Source organism: Alternaria metachromatica, assembly GCF_023757995.1.
Source record: "Alternaria metachromatica strain BMP 0045 chromosome Unknown scaffold_30, whole genome shotgun sequence".
Lineage (NCBI taxonomy): Eukaryota > Fungi > Ascomycota > Dothideomycetes > Pleosporales > Pleosporaceae > Alternaria > Alternaria metachromatica.
The window spans coordinates 293,828-321,155 of NW_026055521.1; the positions used below are offsets into that span (position 1 = coordinate 293,828).

General features: G+C 52.6%; 9 protein-coding genes across 9 annotated transcripts; 5 read left to right on the plus strand and 4 right to left on the minus strand.

The window, feature by feature from the left end:
• Positions 1-694: 694 nt before the first annotated feature.
• J4E83_009173 (uncharacterized protein) lies at positions 695-1,921 on the plus strand (the record flags this gene model as incomplete). The annotated part of the gene is made up of 1 exon (XM_049336063.1): positions 695-1,921. A coding segment is annotated over one exon (1,227 nt), but the record flags the coding sequence as incomplete, so codon positions are not given.
• A 6,935-nt stretch (positions 1,922-8,856) lies between these two features.
• Positions 8,857-9,469, minus strand: J4E83_009174 (uncharacterized protein; the record flags this gene model as incomplete). Its single annotated transcript, XM_049336064.1, has 2 exons — positions 8,857-9,216; positions 9,455-9,469. 2 exons carry the CDS (start codon positions 9,467-9,469, stop codon positions 8,857-8,859), a joined length of 375 nt encoding a protein of 124 aa, XP_049184880.1.
• Positions 9,470-9,847: 378 nt separating this feature from the next.
• On the plus strand, positions 9,848-11,516 carry J4E83_009175 (uncharacterized protein; the record flags this gene model as incomplete). Its single annotated transcript, XM_049336065.1, has 3 exons — positions 9,848-9,871; positions 9,923-11,077; positions 11,127-11,516. The coding sequence occupies 3 exons, from the start codon at positions 9,848-9,850 to the stop codon at positions 11,514-11,516; spliced, it is 1,569 nt and encodes a 522-aa protein (XP_049184881.1).
• Positions 11,517-11,751: 235 nt separating this feature from the next.
• Positions 11,752-13,294, minus strand: J4E83_009176 (uncharacterized protein; the record flags this gene model as incomplete). Its single annotated transcript, XM_049336066.1, has 2 exons — positions 11,752-13,066; positions 13,131-13,294. The coding sequence occupies 2 exons, from the start codon at positions 13,292-13,294 to the stop codon at positions 11,752-11,754; spliced, it is 1,479 nt and encodes a 492-aa protein (XP_049184882.1).
• Positions 13,295-14,468: 1,174 nt separating this feature from the next.
• Positions 14,469-15,812, plus strand: J4E83_009177 (uncharacterized protein; the record flags this gene model as incomplete). Its single annotated transcript, XM_049336067.1, has 2 exons — positions 14,469-14,488; positions 14,543-15,812. The coding sequence occupies 2 exons, from the start codon at positions 14,469-14,471 to the stop codon at positions 15,810-15,812; spliced, it is 1,290 nt and encodes a 429-aa protein (XP_049184883.1).
• Positions 15,813-16,198: 386 nt separating this feature from the next.
• On the plus strand, positions 16,199-17,345 carry J4E83_009178 (uncharacterized protein; the record flags this gene model as incomplete). Its single annotated transcript, XM_049336068.1, has 4 exons — positions 16,199-16,341; positions 16,389-16,561; positions 16,611-17,174; positions 17,227-17,345. 4 exons carry the CDS (start codon positions 16,199-16,201, stop codon positions 17,343-17,345), a joined length of 999 nt encoding a protein of 332 aa, XP_049184884.1.
• A 550-nt stretch (positions 17,346-17,895) lies between these two features.
• On the plus strand, positions 17,896-19,171 carry J4E83_009179 (uncharacterized protein; the record flags this gene model as incomplete). Its single annotated transcript, XM_049336069.1, has 2 exons — positions 17,896-17,935; positions 18,057-19,171. The coding sequence occupies 2 exons, from the start codon at positions 17,896-17,898 to the stop codon at positions 19,169-19,171; spliced, it is 1,155 nt and encodes a 384-aa protein (XP_049184885.1).
• A 259-nt stretch (positions 19,172-19,430) lies between these two features.
• Positions 19,431-21,020, minus strand: J4E83_009180 (uncharacterized protein; the record flags this gene model as incomplete). The annotated part of the gene is made up of 1 exon (XM_049336070.1): positions 19,431-21,020. The coding sequence occupies one exon, from the start codon at positions 21,018-21,020 to the stop codon at positions 19,431-19,433; it is 1,590 nt and encodes a 529-aa protein (XP_049184886.1).
• Positions 21,021-21,574: 554 nt separating this feature from the next.
• Positions 21,575-26,737, minus strand: J4E83_009181 (uncharacterized protein; the record flags this gene model as incomplete). Its single annotated transcript, XM_049336071.1, has 1 exon — positions 21,575-26,737. One exon carries the CDS (start codon positions 26,735-26,737, stop codon positions 21,575-21,577), a length of 5,163 nt encoding a protein of 1,720 aa, XP_049184887.1.
• Positions 26,738-27,328: the final 591 nt, after the last annotated feature.

Genomic DNA, 27,328 nt, shown 5'->3' on the forward strand with positions numbered 1-27,328 from the left:
ATACTCGACAGTCAAAAAATGATGCAACACTACCAGACCGACATCCAAAATCACCTGAACAGCTATGATGTGACGTTAGACGGCATGCAAAAACAATTCAGTAGTCACGAACACGGTAGGCACTCCATCTATGGAAACGAAAGGTTGCTTACCAACTTTAGGACTGCTTTGCGAAAGGGTTAGGGCGTGGATCAATTCTCCAGAATTTGCCAACACTTTCGAATGGATTAGTCAGAAACGTCTGGAAGGCACCGCAGAATGGATCTTCCACACCAAAGAGTACACATCATGGTCAAACGCAAGCATCACAATCTGGGCTGTAAAACCCATGGCTCATTTTCTATGGGTTCGAGGTCAGTCCATGGTAATCTACCTCGATAGGGCAGCAAACTCATAAGACGCAGGAAATCCGGGAACTGGCAAAAGCGTAGTGGCAGCCTCTGTTGTGCAACAACTACTGGAAAGTGTCGATATCCACCAAAACTCCACTCCCCTGATCACATACTATTTCTTTGAGCACGGTTCAGAGAACGGAAAGAGTGCCAGTTGCGACAAAGCATATCGCTCGATATTGGCTCAGCTTTTTCACCAGTTTCAGAACGACCGGGACGTCTTGGAATTATTCTCCTTCGCTATCAACACGAAAGCCAGACACGGACAACAGGTTGCGACAAAGAGAGAACTCCTGGACGCTATGAGAACTCTTGTCAGCCGTGTCGGTGTCTGGTTTATAGTGATCGATGCTCTAGACGAGTGTGGAGATGAGGATAATCTGCTATCAGACCTCACTGAAGCCTTCGGTGATCTTTCAGTCCAGATTCTACTTTTCAGCCGACCCAACGTACGAGGGTTGCGTAAGAAACTAGAGCCACAGCAGATATTAACGATCGACCGCTCGCGCAACGCTGAGGACCTCGAAGTCTATTTCGAAACCCATCTGACAAGCCTAATAGATCGTGGTGTGCTCCCTTCTTCTGCAGATAAGGAGCAACTGACTGGAAACCTCCTGAAAGGTGCTGATGGCATGTTCCAGTGGGCTCGACTAATGATCTGCCATCTACAATCTGAGGGGCTTTTACCATGGCAGCGATTAGGCATCATCAGAAGTCTAACCACCCCTGAAAATCTCGATGACGTCTACCTCCGAATTCTTGGCCTTCTGTCCAAGAAGGCAATCTCGGAACAATCACTGACGCGAAAGCTCTTCGGGTGGCTCACTTTCGCGGAGCATCCTCTCACGACGCATGAGTTACAGGACATATTGACACCATCGCCAGATGACGCTTCCGCAAAGTCATCGAGAATATGTCCAAGACCTCAAGAGGAGGAGTTCACCGATTTTGAGGGCAGTGCAATCATACTCAGTGGCAGTTTGATCGAGAAAAGATCGTTTCCAAGCTCATTGCCTATCTACGCTTTCGTACATAAATCGGTCCACGACTTCTTCCGATGGAGAGGGAAACCTGTCATTGCTACACCTATCGACTACTTCCTCCCCCCCGCACATCGGACACATGTGGAACTGGCTTTCCAGTGTCTTTCCTACATACGTCGGAGGATACCAGGAGCTCCTTTGTCCGGCAGCATGTTTGAGCCTGCCCAGATAGGCGCACTGAATCGCATGCGTCCATTTGCTAGCTATGCAGCACTTCACTGGCCCTATCACTTGTCGAATATGAGCGACTCGGCCGCTCCTACCGATGTTAGTTCCTTCGTAGGATGTCGTGATATCATCGAAGATACAGTGTCTGTAGTCGGAGAGTTTCTCTTGAACAAATTGCTGCCAATGGTATGGGTCGAGCTCAAGTACACTTTCCAGAAGGAGTCCAGGAAGCACGAACTCTTACACAAGACCATGAATGATTGGGCATTATGGATTCAGACTTGCGATCTCGGATGGCTTCCAATTGACTTGCAGAACGTGCCACCTGCGGTCATAGCCTTTGCGGAAGATCTATCTACCTTGCATCGGTTTTGGGGAGACACACTCATTGATGGGCCTCATCATATATGGCAAGACGTAACGGCGTTTACATCTAGCTCCTTCTTCGTTACGACTGGGGCAGTCACTGTGGAGTCCCTCGTGTCGGCCTCCCCAGGTTGGTCAGGGCGTAGCACGGTACCACTGAGCAAAATCTCGCGGGACGATCCTGAAACAGACTTCTTGGCCGTTCTCACAGTATGGCCTTCTAGGTATGTCTCATCTCGAATATTTTGCGCGATACTTCCAGAACAAATAAGAGAACTAACCTGGAGAGCAGAGCTTTCGAAATCCACTGGAAGACATCATCTTCCACTCGGAAACGGCGTTCAACAGACGGTATATTCGATGGTTGGGCAGCTCAATATGAACTATGGAATATCGGATTCGATGAGCCCCTTCTTGTGGAGGACTGCCGTATACCACTAGACGAGATCGAAGTTCAGTCGCAATACACGAGATTCCAGAAGCTCGTCAGCACTGACCACACATCGAACGGCACAAGAACAACGATCAAGGACCTTGCCTTGCACTTCCCAACTAGCATCAGCGAAGATCTCCGGACAATCATCGTGCTAGTCAGTGTATTTGATCGACATCAAGAGTTTCCGCCCGGCAAATCTAGTAAACATGGGGCAGATGCCGCAGAAATCTGGACCCCAACTCGAATGCCAATCAGACATGTTACGGATGCGACACTGCTCATGGGAATACCGACGTGTACCGTCGGTAGCGGACATTCAGCATGCAAAGAGACGAAGCCGCCAACATGCGCAAGAGAAAAGGCCATCAGACTGGATCGAACATTAGCTTACCGTCTTATATCATGTCGCAGCTACATCCTTTATCAAACTCTCGGCGGCAGTGGGGCACTCGGTGAAGAGGAGGACATAACGGGGACTATAGCGGTGTATCGACGAGACCCGAATCACCACAACAGTCCGAGACTCGTTGGTTGTATCGCCGGCGATGGCTCCAAGGGTTCCATCTACCGTCCCGTCTTCCATCCAAGTTATCCCTTGGTTGCGTTCAATTACTTTTCGCAGATAGGCGGGTCTCACATTGTCCTCTGGTCGTTCGAAACAGGGACGGACGACATTCTTCTTCTCAACCACGATGTGTTCTCCTCCAAATCTTTGACCGGAGGTCTCTCAGTCTGCTACGTTGCTGCACTGTCATCGCGGATAAAGATGCTGCAATTTTCTGCCTGTGGCGCGAACGTTATCTATCAGGTTCACAACAGTCCTTCGCTCCACACGAAACCCATCCCAGGTTTGGATGTATACACCGCCGCGAAAAGGCAGCAGGCTGTAGAAGAAGCCGAAGAAGTCTCGCAAGTACTTACAAGAGGGGGGTTTGAAGAGTCTGCAGTCGAGCATATACACAAGTTGCCGCGGTCTATGGCACTCAACCAACCCACGCAAAACACCGATGGCAGTGTGACCAGTATCTCCTTCGACGCGGGAGCTTCAAATCGAGCAATAAAGCTTGTCCACTCCGCCAACAGAGAAAACTATGAACAGTCGCTGCTCTCACTGCCAGCCTGGGTAGATGTGCATAATGTATCAGCAAGTGTGAGGATGCCGTCACTTTCCCGTGACGAGAGAATTACGATCATTCTCAACAAAACCGCAGAGGCATTCTACGTCTTCGGCCGCGGCACCGGGCCAACAAATCCTGCCGTCGTGCGGAAAGATATCAGGGCACTCGCTAAACCCATACCTTTGAGTTTTACCTTGGATGATGGTAAACCTTGTATAGCTAGCTCGGCTATCTGGCGTGGCATAGTTTCGGAAGATGATGTTGGCGCAGGAGAGGCCTCGCAGACTAATAAGAGAATCCGAAGAGATTGAGCTACTAGATCATACCCACCCGGACCTCATCATGCCAGGAGACATCGCTTAACCCGTGTCTTACGCCGACACTTTGGAACAGAGATCATGCGCTTCATAGCTAGAGACGGTACCGCACCCACGGTCTTCGACACCCGGCTTAGCACAAGATACCAGCTCTTCGACAAGTGCTGCTGGCCTGCGTATCTGTTCAACAAGGGGTATATTTGCGTTGAGAGAGGATAGAGGAGTTGATGACGGCGCACGTGGATAGACATCCGCACGCCATGGATGAGTCGCTCGTGATGCGTATGGCGTGATCGAGTATCTGAATCTTTCGTTGAGGTGAGTGTCGAATACGCTGGAAGTTAAAGACGCATTTGGTATGCGAGTTGGGTATGTAGCCAGCTAAGTAGATTGCGTGAGAAGGAGCTACCGCGAGCTGGCAAGCATCGGGTTGTTACTGCTACTTTTTCTGCGTCTATTCGAGCCCAGATTGAACTCAGCTCTCAAGTACATAGCGTGTCATAATACCACCAGGTGCAAATTGATTAGTAATACTCTGGTGTGTCTCCGCCTTTGGACTGTTCGGAGGTCGCCAGGTTGCCGCGGCGTCACGTGACAGAATAGCACACCTTCCCCAGGGCCGGAGCGACAGCCTCGGAGCTAATTGGATGATGCTTCCAACTGTTGCCTTCACACTTGACTTGGATCTCTACAAGATGCGCGTCGTGCTTACTCGCTCTCGCATCCCACTACGTTGGCGCGTTGGCGCTCTGGCCCCGTCCTGCTCACTTCCTGATCTACACGCTTGCGACCCCGATTCGACTTTGCGCTTCCATCCCATCATTTCACAGTAGTTGATGTCGCAATTACAGCGCCCTCACGACACCCGCATACTATGTAAGCTCCAGGGAACGTTCGACGATGAGCAGTTCTCCATGCTTGGATCCTGGGGTTGGTGGGGCAACACATTGACGCGTCGTCGCACGAGCCATGTTCATGCTGAGCCGTCCACCCGCGACGCGCAAACTTCCCCCTTCCACTACCTAGGATCGCAACAATCCGCGCTCACGATTCTACACCACTATGGCGAGCGCGACGTTCTCCGATCTGCCAACTGAGCTGGTCGTCAATGTTTTCGCTTTCGTAAGTTCCGCGCATTACCGCTCTGCAAGCCAGAAAGCGCTGACACATCTGCTAGATCCGGCAAAGGAGTGATCAAGGCATTGTATGTCTCGTCAGCCGCTCATGGCGGGAGCTGATGGCTCCTATCTTGTGGGAAAAGCTTGAATTCAGCTTGGGTGATCACCAAGGCTCTTCCCCTGGCCGCTCTTTGACGACGTTATTAGATCCTAACTCTGGGATCCTCCCACATGTACGGAATCTATGCTTTGCGGACTTTACGGATGAGGATTCGGATAACCGTCTCGAGTCGTTGATCTTGGCACTTCCACGCGATAAACTCCGCATTTTCCAGGCCTATGGCGGCGACATGCAGCATGAGGTTTTCTTGCAATTGTTGCGATCGCAGACCAAGCTCGAGAAAATCTATGCAGTAACTCCATCTCTCTGCCTTGGCTCGACGCGTGCCACACATATTGTTTCCCAGGAATCCCGCGCGAGGGTTGCATCGCTGACGCCTGAACTGGAGGAGATTACTCTCATTCTAGAGTGCACGAGGGAAGACAAGGTCGACGATGTCTACCGGGATCTGCAGAGCTTTATCGACCTCTACCCGAGTCTCGAAAGGCTGGAATTGTCAGGCGAACATGAGGATCCGATCTCATTACAAGGACTGCTCTGGCTATCGCCGGAAAGTCGCCTATTCTCCAATCTAACGTCTATCAAAATGGAGGCAATGAGCTTGGTACCGGATGCTTCATATCAGTTCTCCCACAACTTCGACGTTGCAAGGTTAGAGAAGTTGCATCTCAACGACTGCAGCTCGATGTCGCTGTTCTTCGAGAGTCTCTCAGAATCGTACATTGAGACACCCGGTAAATTAAGGGAGTTGTGCATCGATCTACCTGGTCCTGATCCCTACCATGACGATGGTGAACACGATGTACAGGTCAAGACCACAGAATCCATTGAAAACTTTCTCAAAGTCTGCCCTAGACTTGAGAATCTTGACTTAAATCTTCGCAATGGCAAACTTGTCGACAAAAGTTGTCTTCTGCCTCACGCTGAAACGCTCCGTAACCTCGTCATCAAAAAATCCCGAAACGAAAGTACGGATTCTCAGTCGCACTACTACTCGGAAGACGAAGTAGGGGTAATTTTGAGAGCGTGCACAAAGCTCAGAGGACTAGCCATCAATCTGCCACCTAGCGATCGCGGATATATCACACAGGTCGGGGACGGATTTCAATTCAACGCAAATGAGTAGGATTGTGCCGCTTTCAAAGATGTACTAGTAAGTAATGTCCTTTTTGTATTGGTATCTTTATTGATTGGCATCGTAGGCACAATGCGCCGCACATCCCAGTCTTCATACCATGGAAATACTTAGCGAGCCTGATATCACATTTTCTTATGATTCGAAGACATTTGAAGAGACGCCTTTGATGGAGGAACGCAGCTTCCGTGCGTCGTGCGAGGCTGCCATGAAACACTTCGGCGATCAGATCTTCAGTCACATGTCGCAGTATGGTACAGTCCCGAGACTCCTCCTAGTCGAATCCTTTGACACTCGTGATTTTGAAGAAGGTATGGAAGATCGTTATTTCTGGCCTTGGTATATCCACACACGCGGAAATGTTGGAGATAGTTCGGGCAGCAATCTAGTAGGTGCAGCGCGCGATGAGATGGAGAAGATATCGAGGAACTACCCTGGCGACTTCATCCTCAGGCGCTTCTCTAGCTAATATTTATCATGGGGTTATAAAATGTATTGTATCTCGTAGTATGCAAATGATGAGGGTAATGCATGCTTCAGCGTGTAATACATCGGAGTAAAACCTAGTATGCGCTCTATCGTATGCCGGGTGAAGGACTCTGTTCACTTCCACAAGTCTTGGCAGCACGCCGACACTGCAAGAGCTGCGCGTTCTTCCTACCTTTCTCGCGACACGCCCTTCTCTCTCATCATCGACGCTGCTGCTACCTCGGATGTCTCTGCACCTGCCCCCGACAACCTCCACACCCAGCCATGACGCACAGAAACCTCACTGATTTACAGCTCGAATTCGGTGGCAATGTCGCCATGGTATGTTGCATTTGCAGTAGGATTTTGGATATCAGGGATGTGCTGACAAGAGCATGCAGGTGCGACAGAAGACTGATCAAGGCGTCGTGAGCCTCGTCAACTGCCCATGTCGCACGGTAAGGCAGATCTCGAAACCACACATACACGTTCCAACAAGCTACGCTACTTCTTCTGCTAAGCCGGAACGTTAGCTGCCAGATGATGAGCTAGCTGTACAGCCGCAGTTGCGTCGCATTATGCAGTGTGGCATTTACCTATTTCAGCAGCCGGATCCGAACCAAATACCGTCCTCCACGCCACTACCAAACGAAACTCCATCTCGACATCCAGCGACCTGGAACAAGCCCTGGTAAAGACTGCACAGGTCAATGCAGTCGATGGGCGGCACTAGGTCCTCCTTGGTGCCGGCCATAACTCCCGATGTCGCGCTGTGTTGTGTTGAGAGTAGCTGTATCTCCGGACGAAGTGTGCGGACACTCTTAGTTTGCACAACCCTTTCACCCCTCAATACTAACGCCAAATATCTATTGAACGTAAGTGTCACCTAGCCCTTCTGTCGCCACCTGCACAGTATCTTCGTCCTCTTCATCGCTATACACATCGAGCGCCGCTTGAAATGCCTCCCGGTCCCAGTCCCGGCCTTGCCCATCTCCCGGCCACCCAGCTCTTTTCATCTTGCGCACAAGCGACTTGAACTCGTCGTCCGCGTCATCAAGCTCCCAGTACATCGGTACCGCCTCAATGATATCCGTCTGGAGACCGATCCAGCGCAGCTCGCGGAACCGTTGTTTACAGAGCGCAAAAAACTCGCGTGGGCGATACACGTTGAAGCCCTGCCGCCAACGCTCGGTTTCGTTTTCGGCGTAGCGTTCTTGCACCACGGCATTGAGCTCTGGCGCCGGCTCGTCGGGCAGACCGCAAGGTTCCCCCCAGTAGACGTAGCCATCGACTGTGTCAATGACGAGATTGTAGCCATTACGCCCGTTGCTGTTGCCGAAAGAGATGCATGACGGCGGTAAGGGATCGCCTATAGGTTCAACGTAGTATTCGAGATCCCCGTCGCGGATCCGTTTCTGCATCGCATCGCTGCGGTAATCCTGGATGCGAGTATTCTTCATGATGACATGCTTTCCGTAGGCTTTGTCTGGCTCAACAAAGTCTACAAAAGGCATGTGGCGAAGCAGGTCGATGACTGCATCCGTTTTGTTCAGATTGGCCATCGTCGATTGTGTAATTGATGGCCAGCCGTTTTGGGGCGCTTGTGCGATGATCGAGTCATCCCAGAACACTCGATTGCAAAACTCGTAGTAGTCGATCAAAAGTGTGATGAACTCGACTTGATCAAAGGGCATGGTAGCACGTCAACCTTGGACCCTAGAAAAAACTGAACACCCTGGAGCCCACGTTGATGTTAGCTCACCTACTTTGCAGATTTTCAACTCAAAGTAGTCTGCAGGCCTATTCAGTTTTTTTCTGGTATTATGTGGTAGGAGAAAGCGGAAAAGGACACTAGTTCAACGTGGTGGGGCGTGGGCATGGTGGATTACCTATGCTGACGGTTAAATAGGGCCTTCAAACGTCATCATGCGCCGACGCCGGAGACATACCCAGTTTCTGAGAACAGCTGGACCAACTTCGCTGCAGCTCTAGAAGAGCTCACAAACGCCTCATCGCTCGAAGAACCTCCATTCCCCCAAAGCCCAATACACATGTACGCGTAGTTCCACGCAGCAGACGTGACGAAGACAGTGCAAGTGCACGTTCAGATCGGATTCGTCGAATACCCGGCGCTCTTGAACCAGATCCTCGCCCCGGTGACACCGCAATGCAGCTCAGAGCGGAAGAAGCAACGAGCTTCTGAAGTTGCGATGGTACCAGGACTGGAGACCCTCGATGCATCGCCCTCCGGCCTCACTGTCATCTTCTTCGGCCTCGCTGTCTTCAGTGGGACATGCATCCCCTTCCTCTTTCTCATTCTCGCCCTCTTTACTCTCTTCGCTTTTGCTAGCCTCGATGTTCTTGACGGTCGCTGCAGTAGTCTGAACTTCATCGCTTTGTCCAACTTCTGGCTCTTTCTTTTCGCAGAAAGTGAAGTCATCTTCTGGTTCACAGCCGATCAGCAGAGTGTAGGCACTGCTGTCTTCGTCATCGTCGTCGTATGGTGGGATTCTGAATTGCATACGCTTGAAGAACTCCAGAGGAGGCAGCCGCGTCGCTTATTATCTTTCCAGCGCTATGGTCTTGACGTGAGCATGAGTGGATATAGTAAAATAGAGATTGAGGCTTGAGAGAATGTGAGGTACCAGCAAAGGTGAGGTATGCGGCTGGAAGGTGTGACGGGGCACTGCTCGCGAAAACTGTCATCACAATGTGTTAGGGAAGACAAGACCAGGCACGAGAAGAACCACTGTTCAAATACTGAGTACCAACCTGAAGATTACTCATACTCGGTGAATGACGGCTTTACTCATCCAGTATCTGGCGCACAAAGGCACTGCGCCGACGGTACTGATAATGGATCTATAAGAGAGAGAGCGCAGTACATACCTCCAGGCTGCAGCATACAATCGGAATAAGACATGGCTGAGTAACATTGCGCTTCTTCCTGTGCCCGCCTGCCGTGATGGACCCTTTTTGCGTCCACAGGTCTTGGCGGTGCAGGAGCAAACACCGCACGAGCCACGCGCCCTCACCTCGATTGCTCTCACTCCAATTGCTAGTCACCTGCTATATTTGTTCACGACTGCGCAACGGTTCGAAAGATTCTCGCGACCTTCCAAATGCAACATGGCATATGCGACCTTCGCCGACTTGCCGCCCGAAATGGTCGGGAATGTGTTCGCGTTCGTGAGTGGTAGCGACTGCCTTATCTACAAGAAACGCTAACAACCCACCTAGATTCGATCAAAGTCTCACCAGAGTAGCGTCTGCCTTGTCAGCCGCACATGGAGAGACCAGATACGCCCCATAATGTGGGAGAAGATTAGAATGAACTTTCGCGATGCCTCCGCTTCGTCTCTAGCAACACTACTCCATCCACGTTCCGGAATTACGGGTCACATTCGAGAGCTGGACATTTGTGAATCGGCGAGAACGACTGACGGAGAGAACCGCGTTGTCTTGGTCATCACAGCAATCCCAAGAGATAGACTACGCCGCTTCGAGAGCAATTGCGAAGTCTCGGCCCTCACCTTCCAGGTTCTTCTACAATCTCAACGCAAGATCGAAGAGCTTGATATCTGGGGTTCATTCAGTACTCCTGGTCTTTTGAATCTTGTCGATCTCGATTCAGAAGAACATCACACGTGGATGGGTCCTCTACTTTCTGAAGTCTCAACAATCACGTTATACATCAACCGACATGAAGCACCAGGGGATCGCATTTTCAATGGCATGAAGTCTGTGTCTCAATACTGCCCAAAGATCAGAGATCTTTCGCTGAATGCCGCTTCGACTGACAATCCTGACGACGTATCTGTATGCGCGATATTGGCTCATGCGAAAGATCAGCCAATATTTCCAAACCTCACGTTCTTGCGACTTTACGACCTAAAGTTTGCATCAACCGCAGAACAACCAATTCACGAGTCCCTGAACCTTTCGAACTTGAAGGGGTTGCAGATTGAATGGTGCTTCGATCAGATTCCGTTACTGGAGGGCATCTCCTCGTTCTATACCCGCAATACCGGACAACTAGAAGAGCTCATTGTCATTCTTCCCATCCACATGAAAGAGCCCAAACGCACTGTACAGGCTATAGATGCGCTACTCAAGACTTGTCCTAAGCTCACCCATCTTCAGCTAGATTTGTCTGTGCATGGGTTGGTTGCCAGAGACAGTGTCTTGGTCCACTGCAAGACCCTCACGGAGCTTATAATGCAAAGTGGAATGACTGAAGGCGGCAACTATTTCCCTATTGCAGACATAACCGCTATACTGAAAGCTTGCACCAAGTTGACAACGTTGGCGATTGACATGCCAAGCTTGGAATTGGGTTCTATCTCAGACCCTGAGGACGGCTTCAGTCCAGATGAGGAATATGCGCATGTACTGGTAAGCTTCGTCTGCATTCTCTACCTCGTAGTCTCTAACAAAGCTCTAGGCTGCAGTCGCTACACAGCCCATGTTGGAAGCCTTTCGGATATTCAATCTCCCAGTGCTTGAATTCGATGACCCCTCTTCAGTGAGACCAACTGGTCGGGACACGCTTTTCTGTCAAGTTGTCATGCAAAATCTTGCCAACCAGATTCTTCGCTTCGCGACTGACCGAGGTTCGAAGCTCAAGGTTCTCAGCATCAAACCTAGCCTCGAGCCAGCTGATCTGCCTGTTGGCAACGCAGGCAGGGATACGAATGGACATAAATGGCCTGAGTACCACTACATTCGGGGACGCGTCTCCGACATTACAAGTGCAGATGTGGTAGTTGCGCATCCTTCAAAGAGCGTAATACTGGATTTCCCCGATCTTGAACCACTCTTGCACTACATCTAAGAAGACTTGTTTCAAAGTGGGAACCCGAAGTGCGACACAATTCTAGAAAAGCTTATAGAGAATCAAATCACCTTTGCCGACTGGCGACTGGAACGTCTAATACATATGTGGTATAATGCAATTCGATACGATACTATGCAACGCTATGCTAAACTAACAACAAAAGGGTATAATGCTTTTCTCCAACCAAAGACCGTTACTCACAACCTCTTCCTATCCCCTCTTAACAACCAAATCATGCCTTCTCCGCCTCCAATTCCTTGGCTTCACGCCTCCTGCGCCACACCGGGCCCATCTTGATCTCCAGCAACATAAGTGGCATCAACAAACAACATACGCCGCCCCAAAACGTATACGTCCAGCCATCGCCCCACGCACTCGCCATGCGATCGATGATAGACACCAGAATAGCAGCCAGCGAGCAGCGCACCAAATTCGTACACGCCGTCGCGCCCGAACTGCGGGACTGCAGAATATCGATGTTGAGTGTCATGGTAGTGTTGAGGATACCAATCGACGTCCAGCCTAGCATAACGCCAAGAATGAGGGGAACAGCGATATGAGCCTTAGCCTGTATCGTCCAACCCCAAGCAATGACGCAGACGATGAAGAGGGAGAGATAGAAGGGCATTATGCGTAACCGGGCGTGTTCGATGGTGAAGTTATCACCACACCGCTCTTTGATACGTCTATACTCCCAATCCAGCATCTTGCCCGTCATCGTAGAACCCAGAATCATACCCGCGCCAACAGGCAAATAGCAAAGTCCTAGTACCGTCTCCGACAGCTCAGGGTATATCTTTGCGAAAGCGGAGGATATGGTAGCGGTGATTGTGTAATTGACCGCGTAGACCAGCCCGGTAAAAGTCAGGAGGACAATGACATCAGGGTACGTAAAGAGGACAAAGGGATTAACAGAGTGTTTAGCCTTAGCGCGGGAATCCGGGTCGAAGGCTTCTTTCGTTGCTTTTTGGCCGACGATAGGGAGGATAGCGCGTTGAAGGCGGGGCACAGGGATACTGCCATTACCCGCGATGCTCCTCAGGGTCTCAGGGAGGAAAAGCGCGATGCACAGCAGGCAAACCGCTACCATGATGACGATAGACCAGAAGATAGATCGCCAGCCCAAGCCCTGCGATAACGCGCCCCCAATCGCAGGTGCGATACACGGAGCGAGCATAGGACCGAGGTTGAACATGCCAAAGTAGCCGCCTCGTTCGCGGCTCGTGGATATATCGCCTATGACGCCTGCGCCAAGGGCGATGGTGCTGGCGCTGCCGCCGGACTGGAAGCAGCGCAGGAAGAGGAGCAGCCAGAAGTGGCTGGTTGGGCAGAGGGCTAGGCCGATGGACGAGGCGACGAGGATGCTAAGACATACCAGGTACACGAGGCGGCGGCCGTAGCGGTCACTGATGGGGCCCCATAGCATAGGGCTGATTCCTTGGAAGACTAGGTACACGGTGACGGTTTGGTTGATGGCTTCGGAGGTTTGGTGGAAGGCGCGCGTGAGGGTTGGGATGGCTGGGAAGTAGATGTTTGCGGGGAGGGGGCTGGATGCATGTTAGCTACTGTTGTTGTATATGTCTTGAGATGAGATGAAAGGAAAGAATGTACCTATAGAACCCCGCCAACGCGACCATGGCTACGATGAGCCATTTCTCTTTGCTGGTATATATGCTATATGGGACTTCGACTTCACCTTCCACCGGCAGCTCAGGTGCAATAGCAGCCTCGTCGACCGGTATAGGTTCACGCTTGTTCTCTTCGTCGGCAGCCATAACCAGATTCCAAATATGAGCGCAGCAGAAGGAGATGAGCGAAGAGGGACAGCCTCATGCAAGGCGACGCCGCAGCGCTCAACGCCCATGATAACTAACATCACTCTCCCCGAGGACGCTACACGCCCTCGTCGGAGTATCAAGCACCGCACGCAGTGTGGTTGGACGGGTGTCGCCCATCTCGGTCAAGACCGTGGGGAAGGTCCGGCAGACCGGCGAGAAGTCGGCAAGCGCGTCTATAATCAGGCCATTGCGCAGCGCAGCAAGCATGCTGCCGACAAGACCTCATGCACACCACGGCATACGCATCGCACATCCACCTCCGTCATGGTCGGAGTAGCATCCTGAAGCTACGGCTGCAGACAGTCAAAGGCGCGGTTATTAGACGGCTATCATGCGGTTGTCGGCTTAGCAGCGCGCGAGGTGGGCCAGATCGTCATGGACCCTTTGTTGTGGGATGCGTGCATTCGTGCATTGAAACGATTTTGCAGCGCTCGGTGCCGACGGGTGCGCGTCTAGCCTTGCCGGGCACAGGATGCGCGAACCAGAAATGTCGTGTTTGCAAAAAATCTCTGTTCGCGATAGTCGCACGCCCGCCACTATGGGGTAAGCAAAGAGTCATAACGACGTTGTACAGGGTGGAGCAAATGATTCAGGTATATAGTCCGTCCGGGCCTTATCGCATCACACGACTGAGCGGTTTCACACTATTACTTCGCATTGCACGCCGTAGACGGACATAGCGAGTGGGTCGTCAACGGCGTCTGTACCATCATCTCGGGTCCCTTACGCACGACTGACAAACTTTACACGCGCAATATCTCGGGGTGGAGCGGCGAAAACGGTGCTGCGAGCCAAGAGACCAACGGGTCCGGGAAAAGAGATGGCAGACGCCCCGAATGGAGGTGTGGGAAGTAGCAGGGTGGGGAGTGGTGCTCCTTCGCGGGAACAGGAAGACATCAAGCGGCCGAATCTCTCGGTTGAGGAAGTCGCGGAAGTGGAGCAGCAACATGGCGATGTCACGGTGGGCAAGCACGAAAGAGTTGGAGGGTGGAGAGGGGTGCTGAGTTTTCTGGAAAAGAAAGGTGATGTTGAGCTCAGAGGGTGTACGCCTGTGCCGTATGAGGATAGGACAGAGACGCAGTATTCAAAGATCTTCACGCTTTGGTTTTGCATGAGTTGTAATCCGTTGCCGTAAGTGGTCAATTGGGGGGTGGTGGCCTTGCATGATGGCTAACGGGTATGCAGTGTGACTTTTGGCATGGTGGGCACAATGTCTTTTGCTCTTAGTCTGAGGGACGCGGCGCTGGTTATTCTTTTCTTTACCCTCGTGTCGACGGTGCCGGTGGCGTACATGTGTACGTGGGGGCCGAAGACGGGTATGCGACAGCTGGTCCAGGCGAGGTTTTCCTTCGGGAAATACTTTGTTTCTCTGTTGATATTGCTCAACCTTGCAACGCTGACGGGCTTCTGTGTTGTCGACAGCGTCATTGGTGGTATGGCACTGTCGGCGGTGCAGGACGGAGCGACCATCAACGCCACGGTGGGTATCGTCATCATCGCCATATTGTCGCTGGTCATCTCCTTCTGCGGGTTCGGAGTATTGCATCACTACGAGCGCTGGGCATGGATCCCAGCATTGGCCGCACTTATCATTGCGGCAGGATGCGGGGGTAGCAGTCTCAGCCAGCAAGTCCCAGCACCTGCTGCTACAGCGTCACAGGTCCTTTCGTTTGGTGGTCTCGTGGCGAGCTTCATGCTTCCATGGGCTGCACTTGCGAGCGACTTCTCGACGTACATGCATCCCAAGGCCCCTCCATTCCGGATCGCGCTCTACACCTACACCGGCCTTGCACTCCCTACGATCCTACTCATGACGCTCGGTGCAGCGATGGGAGGTGCGACGCCAAACATTGCCTCATGGCAGGCTGGGTACGACGTCAACGCAGCGAGTGGTGTCCTTGCAGCCATGCTTCAGCCAGCTGGCGGGTTTGGTCGCTTCGTCACAGTCGTGCTTGCCTTTAGCATGTTGGGTAACCTGTCTGCAACAATGTACAGCGTGACACTAAACCTGCAGATGCTCCTTCCCTGGCTCTTCCGCATCCCGCGCATCTTCTTCAGCATCGTCATTACTGGAATCGTAATTGGCGTTGCTGTCGAGGCATCCAGCAGCTTCTTCCTCAACCTCGAGAACTTCATCGGCGTCATCGGGTACTGGAGTGCGGCCTTCATTGGCATCGCCATCACCGAACACGTGCTGTTCCGACGCAGCAGCTTCATGGCTTATACCGAGGATGAAGAAGCGTGGGACGAGCCGAGCAAGCTGCCACCCGGTCTCGCGGCAATTGGCGCGTTCCTGCTCTCCTTTGGCCTCATCATCCCATGTATGGGACAAATTTGGTGGACAGGACCCATCGCGGAGACTACGGGCGACATCGGGTTGGAGGTAGCAGTTGTGCTGGCAGCGGTGCTCTACGTACCGTTTCGGGTAGCAGAGAGGAGGATATACAAGAGGTAGTTGCAGAATAATCCAGTAGCAACGACCAATCAAGAGTGATGATTACATTTTGATTGTGCAGTGCATGAGGCGAGGAGATTGCACATGTTGGTAGTTTGGAGAGGATTACCGCATGCGACTAGATCGGGGGAAGTTGTTGCCTCGGTTGTACGTCTTACCCCGGAAATGCTTGGTGACGTTCACAAGCCAGCCGGAGCCGCAGCTCAAATGCGGAGACGAAGACCATCCGACGACACTTGAAGCTGCTTCCCTTTTGATACCCTCTCCTTCACTGTTTATTCACACCTTCCCAATCCCATCGGCTTACCGGCTGCTCCTTCCTCCCGTCGCGACAACCGCCCGCTTCCCCTCTCCAGCTCCCGCGCGACTAAATTCCACACCCGACCATGTCTCAAACACAGGAAAAGGCGCAGGAGAAGCTCATCGAGTCGACTTCCTCGGTGCCCCAGAGCACGGCGGCTCAGCAGAGCGACAATGTTGCGCATGCGCTGGCTGGCGCTGGTGGAGGACTGCTGTCCATGGCCCTGACGTATGCGCCATCGCGACGATGCGATGCGGGCTGCTAACAACCCCCAGCTACCCGCTCATCACCCTCTCCACCCGCGCCCAGGTCGAGTCGAAGCGCGCGCAGTCGTCGACGCTCAATGCCGCGCGCCGCATTATCAAGCGCGAGGGTGTCGCCGGCCTCTACGCCGGTCTCGACTCTGCCCTCTTTGGCATCAGCGTCACAAACTTCGTCTACTATTACTGTACGACAATACACTCCTGAGCGATACATCAGAGTACTGACGGCATCAGGGTACGAATGGACTCGCTCCTTCTTCGAGAAGGCTGCGCTCAAAGCCGGTCGCGCCTCCTCCAAGCTCACCACGGTCGAGTCGATGATGGCAGGCGCCCTCGCCGGCAGCGCAACCGTCCTCATGACCAACCCCATCTGGGTCGTCAACACGCGCATGACGACGCGCAAATCCGAAGCCTCCGACGAGTCGCTCCCGGGCGCACCTACACCCGCGCAGAAGGCGCCATCGACGCTTGGCACGCTCTTCGCCCTCGTCCGCGATGAGGGCCCCGCGCGCCTGTTCGCTGGTGTCATGCCGGCGTTGGTCTTGGTCATCAACCCCATTCTGCAATACACCGTCTTCGAGCAGCTGAAGCAGATGCTGGAGAAGCGGAGGAGGGTCACACCCAAGGACGCGTTCTACCTTGGTGCGCTGGGCAAGCTGCTGGCTACTAGCATCACCTACCCGTACATTACTGTCAAGAGCAGGATGCACGTTGCGGGCAGGGACGGGCCTAGGGAAGACATGTTGACCACCTTCAGGCGCATCATCAGGGAGGAGGGATACACTGGCCTGTATGGAGGTAAGGGAAATATCGTTCGAAGGAGAAGAGAACATGTGCTGACCCGTCACAGGTATCGGACCCAAGGTCACCCAGAGTGTCATTACCGCCGCCTTCCTCTTCGCTTTCAAGGACGCCCTCTACGCCTACACAATCCAAGCACGCAAGAAGCTTGCCATGCGCAAGGTCTAGGGCATACCTCGAACTGGTACATTTTGGAAATGGTTGCGGTCGCAGTCGCAGCTGTATATCGGGTCAAGACGCGACCCGTAAAAGAAGGTCGACACTATGGAGGACGATGGAGAGTCGTATTGGGTCACGAGCACTTGCTGGAGCATTGTTTTCACGGTACGTGGAGGGACCACGAGGCTTCAAAATGTATATACCCGGAATACCACGCATCATTTTATCAAGTTGAGACGGATGCGTACATCAACAGTTTGATGAGCGATGATATGGAAGGACAAGGCGGATAGCATCCCGTCTCTCCGCTTTTCGCGTCATCAGGCCCTCTGACATGCAACCGCCCGCTGCGGGGTACTCTAATCGAGAGGTTGTCAGCGCCCTACTTTTGCACATCACACCTGTACCTGCAGCATGAATGTGCTCTAGGGCGCACAAGACATATAGGATTGGGCTGTGTTTATAGCGATGGAGGTACAAAGGCAGTATTCACCATTTCATCATTTCATCTCTGTCTTCCTCTTTCGTCTCGACATCGGGTTAATACAACTTCGCAAACATGAGTTCGGAACCATTCACGCTGAGGTGGGGTATTTTGGGTATGCAGAATTGAATCCAAGTATAGATAAGAGAAAGCTAATTGATCGTAGCGACGGGAGGTATAGCAACAAGTGCAACACCCTCATCTCCGTCCACCAGCCCTTCCTAACACCACTCCAGCCTTCACAAAAGACCTCCTCATCAATCCCCAAACCCGCGATGCATCGGATATCCGCCACGTCGTCGCCGCAGCCGCCTCCTCCACATCCTTATCCCGCGCCACCTCATTCCTCACCTCCGTCGGCGCACCCCCCACCGCACGCGCCTACGGCTCCTACACCGAGCTCGCCTCCGACCCAAACATCGACATCATCTACATCGCCACCCCCCATTCCCACCACTACCACCACGCCCGCCTCTGTCTCAACGCCGGAAAACATCTGCTAGTCGAGAAACCCATCACCGTCAACGCAGCTCAATGCCAGGAACTCAGGAAATTGGCGAAAGAGAAAGGGAGGTTCATGATGGAAGCCGTGTGGACGCGTTTCTTCCCCCTCTCCCGCGAGGTCTGCTCCATCATAAAAGAAGGGAGACTTGGGGAGATAAAGCGTGTATTCGCCGACTTTAGTTTCTGGAATGATGTTGAAAAAGAATTCGGGACGGAGCATAGGATGGTGAACCCCGATCTCGCTGGTGGCGCGTTACTGGATTTGGGGATTTATAGTCTAACGTGGGTGGTTATGGCGTTGTGGCATTGCCAACCTGAGGAGGGGAAGAGACAAGAGCCCGTTGTCAGTTCGGCGGTTAGTAAGTATGAGACGGGGGTTGATGAGACGACGACTGTGTTGTTGCGTTTTCCGGGGTCGGGGGCGCAGGGCGTGGCGGGGACGAGTATTATTGTTGCTACGACACCGAATGCGGAGCATCCTAATCCTGGGGGTGATGCGGTGAGGATACAAGGGACGTTGGGTGACTTGACCGTCGACTATGCGCCGAAACCGCGTACGTACACGTTAACGCCTGCTGCGAATGAGAAACGTGGGACACTGGCGGACTTTGAGTATCAGGTCGTTGATAAATACAAGAGCATTCCTGGGGGTGGGCATGGCATGTTCTGGGAAGCAGACGAGTGTGCGAGGTGTATCCGGGATGGCAAGCTGGAGAGTGAGGTGATGGGGTTGGAGGAGACGGAGGTGGTTATGCGGGTTATGGATCAGGTTAGGAGGCAGGGGGGTGTGGTGTATCCGGCTGTGATTGAGAGTACGGAGGCGGGTTTGGAGGGGTTTGGGGTGTAATGGGCTGGGTAAGGTGTACATGGACGTGTGAAGGTTTGGAGATGGGGGGAGCAGAAAGAGGTGGGAAAGCTGGTATTTTGGAATTTTGGCTGCTAGAGGTGAGGAGCTGGACTAGCAAAGACCTCAGTCCACCATTTCCAAGCTCTCTCCTCAAACCACCACACCACTCCTTCCAACCAAACCCTCAAGATCCTCATTCCTCCCCCCCTTCACACCATCCCCTCACACCTCCCCACCGTAAAACCCCCACCACGCCATCCTAACCCCCCCTCGTAGGCACAGGTTCCTCCGAAGCCAACGGCTCCTTCGAAACACCATCCTCCCCAGCAGCCACACGACCAAACAATTTATTGCAGTAGTGACCAGAACGACAAGCAGGTCCGCAGGTACCCGGCGGGCAACCATAATCGGCTGCCGTCATCTTTGGCTCGATGGAAGCAGAAATCTCGTCAGGCACGCGACGTGCGTTGACATCGTTGGTGTCGGTGACGGTGACGACGTAGACTGGGTTTGTTGGTTCAGCGATTGGTTCAGGTTCTTCACGGGCGGTGGTAGCGATAGTATCGGTGACGGTGACTACGTAGACTGGGTCAGTCGGCTCAGCTTCTTGAGTTGGGTTGGTAGTGTTGGTATCGGTGACCGTGACGACGTAGATTGGATCTGTCGGTTCAGCTTCTTGATGGGCGGTGGTAGCGATAGTATCAGTGACCGTGACGACGTAGACTGGGTCAGTCGGCTCATCCTCTTGACGTTCGTTGATATCGTGGGTCTTGGTAACCGTAATGACAACGATCGGGTGAACAGGTCCAGCTTCTTTAGTGTTCGTGTTCGTCACGACCTCGACCAGATCAGTCGGTCCAGCCTCTTGACGGGCAGTCACACGCTTGACATGGGTGACCGTGACAACGTAGACTGGCTTACCACCCGCTCCAGCCTCTTGACGAGCGTAAACATCGTTGGTAGCCGTAACCGTCGGCGTACTCGAAACATGACTTGCGAAAGGACAGTCAGGACCAACCCAACCCGGAGGACAAGACTTCGTAGGTTTAGGCGGTGAGACAACAGTGCTGCAGTCGCTTCCCACATGGCCCGGAGAACAAGTCGATGTCGGTGCCGCCTGCCTCGCAACAAGACGCTGAGACCGCCCACCCAGATCTTGGGACGCAGCCCGAGGCGCATGAGTAGCCCTGGCTTGCCTCGCGACCCAACGCTGAGACCGTCCACCACCATAGTCCGGAGGGAAGATAGTGCTAGTCGCCATGGGCCAGCAAAAGTGTATATCAGGATTATCATCCCGCGTAAAAGCAGAAGAGTGGCATCCACATTCGTACGAGGTAGAGCAAGTAGGCTTAGACTTATCCGGTCCGCACTGAATATGCGTAGAAATCGCAGTCGCATAGGTCTTGGAGTCCCACTCGGTGATCTCAGTGCAAGTCGCAGTAGTTGGCAGTGCCTGGCGACGCTGAGCAGTAACAGAGACGCGAGTCGGGCGGACGGAGTCCGAGAGACCTTCAGAGGGCTTAGGGATTTCAGAGTCACCCGAGGTCTTGGTCTTGGAAGGCTTGGGAGGCTTGTGCGTCTTGATGGACTTGGAGGTGTGGACGCTGGCTCGGGTGTGGGACTCGACTACGGTGAGCTGGCGGCGGTGCGCGGTGATGGTGCGGGTGAGCTCAGTAGAGTCGGTGGTCTCCTTGGAGGTGTAGGCGTTGGAGCGGGCTGGTGGAGTGCGTACTGTGGTGCAGTACTTGGGGTTGTTGCATGGCCTTGTTGTTAGGGTTGTCTCGCTGCCTTGGCTCATGGCGAAGCCGATGAAGCCTAGGGCGGTGAGGCGGAGAGCGGTGAACCTCATTTTGGCTGTGATGGAGTCAGTATCGAGGCAGTGAGATGTGTAGGGACTTTGGGGCTACCTGAAGTTGATGATGTTGGGGAAAGGGAAGAGAAGTGGGTAGAGAGTGGAGGGTAGAAGGAGAGGAGCAGTAAAAGAGGTTTATATACACCTCAATTGCAATACAGACAGGATAGTCCAATGGAGACACTACCCGGTGGGTACTCACCGTTTGTGAGGATTGCGTTTGCGGTGATAGTGCGGTGAGAGACGCGATTGGTCCCCAAATGCGATGGGGCGGAGACGTCGGAGTTCGGGGTGAACCGTTTGCTGAGAGATTAGTGAGTAATCGAGCACGAAACATCTGAGACCTAATAATATGCCCAAGTCACCGTGAGTGCACTCATCTCACCGCGTACGATGACAAGACAATGAGTATTAAATAGATCAACAACAGGGTAACTCAGTTGGAGGTTAGAAGAACGTCTGACCGTATTCGAGATAATAATAATGCAATACTACTCAGACTCCGAAGTGCGCAACTCTACCTGTATATCCATGTAATAAACATGCCCCATCTATATCAAAAGACCCTGTGTAAAGTTCTCCAGTGCAGCTCGATATTGCTGACTATACTCTATGATAATCTGCTGCTGGTACCAGCTATGTCGCGCATTGTGGTCAGCCACAAGATTATGCGCAAGCTCGTGACAGTACGTGCAGAACCAACTGTCCAGAGCTGTGAGCTTCCCTTCCTTAGTCTGGCATCCGTCGCTATGCAGGGCGATGAACCAAGCAAGATTGAAGAACAGACTACCGTTCATGTTGAACGCCACCGTGTTAGACTTCTTGTCGAGGAAGATATTTACCGCCGCAGGGTTGACGCTGAAGATTGACGTGAGGCCAAAGATGAGCGGTAGGAATTTTTGGAGGTGAGATTGCAGGTCGGTGAGCGGCGCCGTCTCGTCGCGCCCGTAGTAGATGTCGACGTGACGGCCAGAGAAAGGCACCGAGAACGCTTTATGCAGGTTCTCCCATTGTTCGCCGGTACAGTAACCTCCACGGTCAAGTTCCGTTGGGTCTTGGTGATGTTTAGTGTTGATGTTCTCCATACCAGTGGGCCGACATTCCTTAATAGCATTCTGGATGTTCGATTTCGTGGCTTGGATGTCGCGACTGATCTGGGGGCCGTCTGTACCCTTGGAGGAAGAGGAAGGTGCGCTAGGCGCGTTCTTGAAACCGAGCTTCTTCGCCCAGTTGTTGATGAGACCCTGCTCCTCTGGTTGACGGCCGTGATTGGCTATTTCCATGTCACCCTCTGGACTACCAAACGCACCAGGCATATGCTTGCCTTTCTCGGGAGTCTCAGGTGGAATGTTCTCTCGATCCTCTGACTTTACATGACCAGACTTGGCTTGTTCGGCAACTCGCTGCTGTTCTTCTTCTTCGCGCTCTTGCTCGGCTTGCTTGGCGATACGCGCTTCGTGCTCTTTCTTTCGTAGGATACGCTCGACATTGATACCCTTTTGCTGGAGTCGGCGTAGAGGCTCAGTCAAGATGCGCTCTAGCGCGATCGCGTCGTTGCGCTTCGGCCGCGATACGAGTAGCCTTACCAGTTCGCTTGACACCTCGTAAAGATCGTATTTCGGCGTGATGCTAAGCACGTATCCCGTACCACGCACCTTGATGATGACAGCCGATTTACGTGAGGATGTTGCGACATTGCGTTCCGCTAGTGAATAACGGATGGAGATATCCGACACACATTGCACCGTCAGATTAGAACCCAGCCACTTGGCGTCATGTCTGATAGCCTTTGAAGAAGCATCGCGTTCATACTCGTGAAGGAAGAGACGTACACGCTCCAGGATGTCTCGTCGAAGATCTTGAGCAGATGTCTGGTCGCGCGCTACTGTGCCGATGCGTTGGTCAGTCTTGACCAGCTCCGAGACTTTCTGGACACCGAAACGAGCGTAGAACTCCTCGAGAAGCTCTTCCTGTGGGGCTGCGATGATGAAGTCGCGGAACCGGGTCATATAGTTGACGTTATCGATAATCACGATCTCGCCAGCTTTATTGAGCGACCACTCGCGATGGACGTTGTCCTCATCAAGATCATCAATGTCGTCTTCGCCTGCATCGGCGACGTTCTTGCTATCCTCTTTGATATCGCGGTAGCCAAGAAGCAACCTCGATGCTATAAGTGATTTGACCAAATCCTTATCTTTCCACAGATTCGGAGCATGTTCGGCCAGCTTTCTCAGCAAATCGAGATATTTCTCTTGCCCGATGGTGTTGAGGAACCGAGCAGGGTTCTTTGCGAGGAGGTACGCTAGATCATGAGTAGTCGGCTCGTGCTTTGCGCCAACCTTGAGAAGGAAGACTGTAGCTTCCGCGCCATAGTGAACGTAATCGAGGATGCCACGGTACTCTTGATCACGACCCACGAAAACATGCTCGGGTGGATCGTAGTGATGGATGCGCATCTCGGTCTTGCCAGTTTGGTTCTTGGATCTGTCTTCAAATCCGCTGCAAGCGGGGTCAAGGTAATACTTCCGAAAGATTGGTACGATGTTGGAAGTCGCGAGGTTCTGTATGAGCCCTTTGTATTGATCCAACTCGGATCCGCGCGAAGCAAGATAGGCAAACTGCATTTCTGCATCAAGCTTAGTCTTGGGAGGTGTCTTCATGAGGTATTGAACACATGGGCCTATGCTTGGATCGCGCTGAACCCCTAGCTTCTCGGCATGACTCCGAAGATCGCTTCTTAAAATGGGAAATCCTAGGCATGCTGCGTGCTCATTGGTGTAGCACTGGAACGGACCAACCAACGCCGGGAAGGGAGCCTGTTCTGTCGGCAAAATCGGAAGGGTGAGGGCAGCGAACTTCTGATGCTCTACAGCGTAGTTATTCTTGTAGTAGTTCGTTAACAGGTAATCCATCGCACGCATGTACAGCTGGAGATCCTTGGCTTGACCGGCGCGATGGAGTATGTTTGCGACGGTGATGGAATCTGGGCACTGTCGTAGTCCAAGACGCAGCAGCAATACACCCTCACGTGTAGTGGGCTTGAATTCGAAAGGCAGCTTGATCTGAGTCAGGCCTAGAGCTACAATAGCCGGGTCGGGGGCATAAAGGTCTGAAGCTTTGAACTGCTCGCCAGGTTTTACTAGAGTACCTTCTCCAGGCAAGAACGCTGTCTGCTGTAGACGACTAAGATCCTTCGCAGGTATTTCGTTTATGACCGACGCGAAGTAGCGGATAAGGTCAACGTGATTCCAAGTCGGCTTCTCGGATTTCTCGGACTGTTGCGCGTCGCGACTGCGCATTCGATCAAACACCATAGGAAGATCGATGGTCTTCCGAACACCGAGCGCCAATAGGAACTTCTCCTTTGAGCCTGCAAACGGTGTCACGGTTGGCAGATCGTCAAAGAGCTTAACAGTGGGAAAGTACGACTCCGCCGGGCGTCGCATGCCCATCTTCGTCGGCAGGATTGTGTGTGGGGTCAAAATTTTGACAACCGTCTCCTTGGAATTTCCATCGAGCTGTTCCCAGCACTTGGATGTCAGTGTTAGCACAGAGAGAGCAAGGTTCTCGTCCTTGGTAAATTCGTCTAGCTGCGGACGTGTTGTCATGTGTCGAAGCCAGCGAACCATTGACAATTCCACCCAGCCGAAGAGTTGCAGTTGTTTGATCGACATGCCTCTGGTGAAGGTGAAAGGAATAGTGTCTGGCGGAAGAGGTAGATGTGCACCAATACGCGCTGGGTTAACGAACGTGCTGATATCCCCCAAAGCCAGTATCCTGCCAGAGTTCTTTTCTGGCTCAATGTCGATATTAGCGACTGTATTTTCAAATAAGCTACGAGAGCCGGGCACATCGATTTCGCCGCTTTCCAGCTTAGATCCACACCACTTTAGGAACTCGGAGAGTTCATCCTCGCTGAGTGCTCGTGATTCTAATCCTTGACGAATATCCTGCATTGTAAGCTCTGTGATGAAACCGCGATTGTGTAAATTGAGCATGAAGTCGACTGCTGCATTCGCGAGTTCTTGTGGGACCATGGGTACTTCTCCCAGGAAACTTAGAGTTTCTGCAGGCATACGCACACGCTTACTGGACATGACGCCCTTGGTGGAAAGGATGTCGATGGATCGTTCTTTCGAACAATTCCAGAACGCCTCGTCGATCTTATCTCCAAGGGATGTAGAAGGGTGCGATGATTTGGCCGTGTATTGTTTGAACACGTAAGCAGTCTTCGTGATCAAAGTCTCTATGGGTTCCTTGCCGAATTGGGTCTGCAAAGCTGCCAATTCTGCTGCGTAGGTGATGCGACAGGCTAACCCTGCAACGCGCAGAAGCTCAATATTCCAGGTAGAAATGTAGCGAGCGTTCATGTCGACATTCTCGCGCTCAACCGTCGGGATAAGAGATGGCGCAGAGATGTGCGCGAGGTAGCCAGTCGTCTGGGCAGTCGGAAATCCGATGAAGATCCGTCCAGATTTTGTGGGAAGAACTTCTGCAAAGATCTTGTCGGCAAGCGCAGCTGAACTGCCAGAGCCCGTGGCCAGCGTGGCTGACGGATCTTGGTATGGACAAGTCAAAAGAGCGATTTTGGTCGTCTTCGGAGGTGACTTCTTGGTTGCGCGCTCAATCTCCGCAGCGAAATTTCGTGAGACTTTAGTGGCCGCCACCACAGTGCATACTTGCAAGAAGATGGTGCCAGTCGAATCGCCTGCTATCTCTTCAATAGTATTGGTCTTCTCGGCCGCGGGTTTGACGTTCTTCGTGGGCGGCGGAGGAGGCGCCGATGCAAATTTCGAGAAGAAACTCCGTAATGAAGTACCTGCGTTGCGAACTTCTTGTTGTACGAGGTCCGCAGCTTTCTTTGGGGGTATCTGAGCAGTAGCAATGACGTTCATCCAGGCCGCATCAATTTGAGAGTGTTGTTGCGTGACATCAGTCACCCGCATCAAGCCGCCTTCGGTCTCAGTCTTCAGTCCGTTAGGCACACGGACCATTTCTGGAGGTGATATCTTCTTGGTGAACGACGCAACGACGTAGTCGTCCACGTGAAGCTCGATACTTTGCAGACCAACAAACGTGAGACTCGTGGCCAGAAACTGACACAACGTGGGCAGATTCGGAAGCTTTGATGGGTTGTAAGACGCAGATTCGACTTTTGCTTGCCGGTATTCCAGCATGAAAATGGTGTCTCTCGATTCATGTTCAGCCGGTACTGGGGCAGCTTTGGTTGAAAGCATATTACCCTTCCAGTAGAACGCCATAGTCCTGTCTCCTGAAACGACGAAGGGCTCATCGCAATCGGCAAACACGCTGTAGAATCCGACACCGAAAGCCCCAATCTTCGTTTCGTCCGGATTACCGTCCGCGATGCTTTTCAAACGACTCCAATCCGCGGGCGTGAATGGTTGACCATTGTTGCTAACAACGAGTCGCTTGAGGGTGTGATGTTGAATGATGTGCTTCAGTAGAATAGGGTCATCGGCGCCTTGAGGTGTAGGAACAGTAAGAGATGGGTCGGTCTCGAATTTGATGATGACTTGATCTGCTTTCGCATCTGCAGCATTCTGTATCAATTCTCGTAAGGTTGTGTGCTCGCTGGAGTAACGCGCTAGAACTTTGTCTATCAAAGCCCGGGTGTTGACCGTGACCTCGCTGTCGAAGCCATCGGCCATCGTTTGGTTGCGCAGCCGCGCAAAATCTATCGCTGCCATTTTGAAGGTGCCTTCCGCAGGTGTGCAGCACAATGTTTTTGGAGATTTGAAGCTACAGTGGCGATGTGTTTGCTAGGACCTCGGAGTTGATGGTATTAACAGCCCGGGGCTGTATCAAATAGGATTATGAGTCTTCCAAACGTAAAAAGGTCTTCTTGATCTACCCCGCTAACGGTGTCGAGTGAAATACGTCCGGAATGCGGATGTGCTTGTAATGAGAATGTGCTCGTGGACCAGGCGGCCTGTAAGAACCGTGGGCGGCGGTGGCGAAGACAGGAGGACCAGCCAGACGCAGAGAAACGTTACGCAACAAAAGACAAACTCCGGATATGCTCACGCTATGCAAGACGTAGGAAACATATCAAAGAGGACAGTGCAGCCTGGTGGGAGGCGAAGGGGTGTGGGTGAGATGTCGTGTTTCGTGTGGCACTTGTTGTTGCAGGCGCTGACGCAGGGGCCAACACCGAAAGCGGCTTAGTCTTCTTTGTTCGGGCCCCGGGCCACCGCCACGAGGCCGAAGCTTTGAGGATCGCCAACCGTTTCACCGTCCGAATATTCGACGCATCATGCAAGCACCCGCCAGCACAGCGT